The sequence below is a fragment of the Syzygium oleosum genome, unplaced genomic scaffold, assembly GCF_021117445.2.
Source record: "Syzygium oleosum isolate NSW1041296 unplaced genomic scaffold, Sole_v2.1 Sole_v2.41, whole genome shotgun sequence".
Taxonomy (NCBI): Eukaryota; Viridiplantae; Streptophyta; class Magnoliopsida; order Myrtales; family Myrtaceae; genus Syzygium; species Syzygium oleosum.
The window spans coordinates 1542493-1545346 of NW_026607525.1; the positions used below are offsets into that span (position 1 = coordinate 1542493).

Genomic DNA, 2854 nt, shown 5'->3' on the forward strand with positions numbered 1-2854 from the left:
TCCACGAGCATCATAAGAGCACCCTCCAGAGTGGAGCCATCACCTTATCAATGGCAAATACCAATTTTCATAATGCATATGATTTCAAAGTTTTTGTGTGATAGAGCAATCCATCTTGCCGGTCATTCTTTACATCAGTACAAAATCGAACACGAGAACATAAAGCCACATGAAAAGGTAAGCAGCAGCTCGCATTGCCAAGTGCGCACTCAACTTTCTCTGCTGATGCATATTCCACAGTACCTGTTGTGCTCATTCCAACTGTAATATTCGTCAATGATCACGAGTAAAAGGATGTACGAATTTTTCTATAATCTCCTTTTCTTTGTTGTGGTGCTAGAGCTCTTTGAAGATCTCGACTGCAAATGGGTGAATCTAATGGAGCTCTTGATATTTATTTTACCATTTTCTGCTATTACTTTCAGGCACTCCATAGCTCTGCATACTTGACCTTGGAGACACTCTCAAGAACTTCAAAAGGGATTATATCTCCAATCACCACCACCATCTTGCTCTCCAGGTCTATTTTGTAAGAGATCACTCCTGTCATTTTTGCCAATTAAATTCTCAAAGTTAAAACCAAACTAATTCACGGTTCATCAAGAGGATTTTTCTCTCCTTTTTCAGGGGAAGCAAAATAAAGAAACTTCAATGTTAATGGATATTGGTAACTCAGTTGCACTTCTATTTTCATTTTGTTCATGTAGAGAGAGAGAGCCAGAGAGAGATTGAAGCTGTGAAATGAGGAAGAAATTAGGAAAAAGTAACAAGCATTATTACCATCCATCTTTGAGATATGCTTCTCCACTCTTCTTGCACACCCATGGCAATGCATGGCCACTCTCAAAGTCACCATCTACGAAATGTTTCGCACATAGAAAGTATTCAGAAACCCAGACTTGGAGTCTAAACTGAACCCTTCTTGCAAAACTAGAAGAGGAGATCAACTCATCGCCAAAAAGATTAAACAAATAAAAAGAAGCCCACAAATGAAAACTAGAAGAAAGATCTGACCTTGGGCTTCAGCTGAAACGCCAGAGTCTGATGAGTCCCGTCAATCAAGTCCTTGAGCCTCATCATCTGCTTGCTGTCGCTTGTGATCAGTGGCTTGCTCTCCATGTCCTGACCACGGCCTTCCAATGAATCATCCATGGCGTTCATGCAGAAACAGGAGCACGAACCAGCTGGTGATGAGAGGCTGAAACACTCCAAAATCTTGCCAAAACTCACCATCTTCCCCATTTAATCCAAAAAGGATCAACACCCAGAACACAAATCTCGGAAGCTCAATTGATGCTGTGTCTCAACTATCGAAAAGAACAGATCTGTGAAGACGACATTTTAAATTCGCATTAGGTAGTACTAAGGCAGAACGCACAAGAGTCGTATAGTGGAGCTAAAAGGTCAAACTTCGTTCTTGGGAAGGCCAAAAAACAAGCTGAACAAAAGTTGCAAAATCCAATGAACGTCTTGGGAAGTACCAAAAAGAAATAAGCTCGTTTACCTATGTAGATCAGCTGGGACAGAGGGAAGAAAAAATGTGTGAGAACAGCTCAGAAACCTAACTCAGAGGAAAAACATGGCACTGCACGCCACAAAATGCAGTCAGTGATTCAGTGTGGAGCTAGATTTTGTCACTGTCACGAACTACTCCAACCACTACTACCACAAAGCAGAGTTAAGAACTCAGAAACCACCCTTTTCTTTTCATAAACTCGACGAAGACGAAGCTCAATAAATGGAAGGAGGAATTTCTCATGTGCGAGCGCCTTTTCGAGCCTTGTCATATGGCATGACAAACTGTATGTGTTAATGGGACAAATCGAAAAGGCACCACGAAAGCGGCCAGCGAAAATGAACGATTTTTGCAAGAGCAAGAAAAAGGCAGCAGCATGAGAAATAAATAGCTGTCAATCATGGAGCATCATCATGCATTAGCATGCCTCTAACACAACCATCACCATCTCAGCGACTGATAAGCTCCGAGCTGATTAAGCCCGTAAATGTCCACTTATTAAAAAGATGTGCGAGGCAGTACTTTTATAATCGGATCCGACCCGCCGGTTCAAACGGGCACGCCTCGGTCCCAAAAAAAGGCCAATTGAGGATCAATCACTTCAAGAAAATGGTAGTGGAGGGAGGGTGTCTTGAGCGCATTAGAAGATAAAAGGAAGCTCCACCAAACATCCTATTTTATGAATCTCGCTTTGGACACATGTGATTTCGGGTTAGCATACACACGGTGTGTACCAAAAGCAGCTTCGCCACCGGTGTCTCAATCTTACATACGAATGGCCGGAACTAGATTATTCATCTGCGGACGCTGCAGAAGCCTAAAGAACTCTTGCCATTGCCCCCCACGAGAATTAAATTTTCTGGAGGGCTCACGGGGGATTTGCATTATTGGACCTCATGAGCTCACGGCACAGTTCCGAACAGTGGCATGATTGATGAATTATTGCGATTGTTTATCAAGCGAATTGGGGTGTCTACGTCGACGCCACTACAGTGTGGTGATAATAGTGAGTGGGAGGAGGGACAAGGACCAGCTTCGGAATCTAGTGCAGGAGAAGGGATCGCGCGGAGCACGTGCCGGGCGCGTGACTATGCTGTGGAGTGCAGTGAAGTCAAACGTGCTGCTTCGTTTTCGTTGGAGACATCTGCTTCATAAATGAAAGGGCCCGGATTTAATTTAAGGGGATTCATTAAAGCTGCGCATGACAACTGCCAAACAGGTGTTTGATTCTTCTTTTGTTAGAATCGGTTTGGAAAAATGCATTTGTTTAATTTTTTTATTAGGGCAATTTTGTCAAAAATTGTTCTCGAATCAGTTTGACGAGAATCGAGAATAAAA

At 42.8% G+C, this 2854-nt stretch overlaps 1 protein-coding gene across 3 annotated transcripts; it reads right to left on the reverse strand.

Annotated features, from left to right (window-relative positions):
* Positions 1 to 44: 44 nt before the first annotated feature.
* On the reverse strand, positions 45 to 2331 carry LOC115671001 (protein SODIUM POTASSIUM ROOT DEFECTIVE 2). 3 transcript variants are annotated; one of them, XM_056306095.1, is made up of 4 exons: positions 2039 to 2331; positions 1015 to 1325; positions 781 to 856; positions 45 to 543 (listed from the first exon to the last, which is right to left on the reverse strand). In XM_056306095.1, exons 2-4 carry the CDS (start codon positions 1240 to 1242, stop codon positions 422 to 424), a joined length of 426 nt encoding a protein of 141 aa, XP_056162070.1. In that variant the 5' UTR covers positions 1243 to 1325; positions 2039 to 2331; the 3' UTR covers positions 45 to 421. The 3 variants fall into 3 exon arrangements, with proteins under 3 accessions (XP_056162070.1, XP_056162069.1, XP_030448285.1); XM_056306094.1 differs by lacking the exon at positions 2039 to 2331 and adding an exon at positions 1567 to 1996; XM_030592425.2 differs by lacking the exon at positions 2039 to 2331 and adding an exon at positions 1505 to 1996.
* Positions 2332 to 2854: the final 523 nt, after the last annotated feature.

Excerpts from the sequence above, each read along its gene's own strand:
- LOC115671001 (XM_056306095.1), bottom strand. The coding sequence starts at position 1,242 with ATGGGGAAGATGGTGAGTTTTGGCAAGATTTTGGAGTGTTTCAGCCTC. Across the intron at positions 857-1,014 it reads CGTTTCAGCTGAAGCCCAAG|ATGGTGACTTTGAGAGTGGC; the intron begins GTCAGATCTTTC and ends AACATTTCGTAG. Across the intron at positions 544-780 it reads GCATATCTCAAAGATGGATG|GAGTGATCTCTTACAAAATA; the intron begins GTAATAATGCTT and ends CAAAAATGACAG.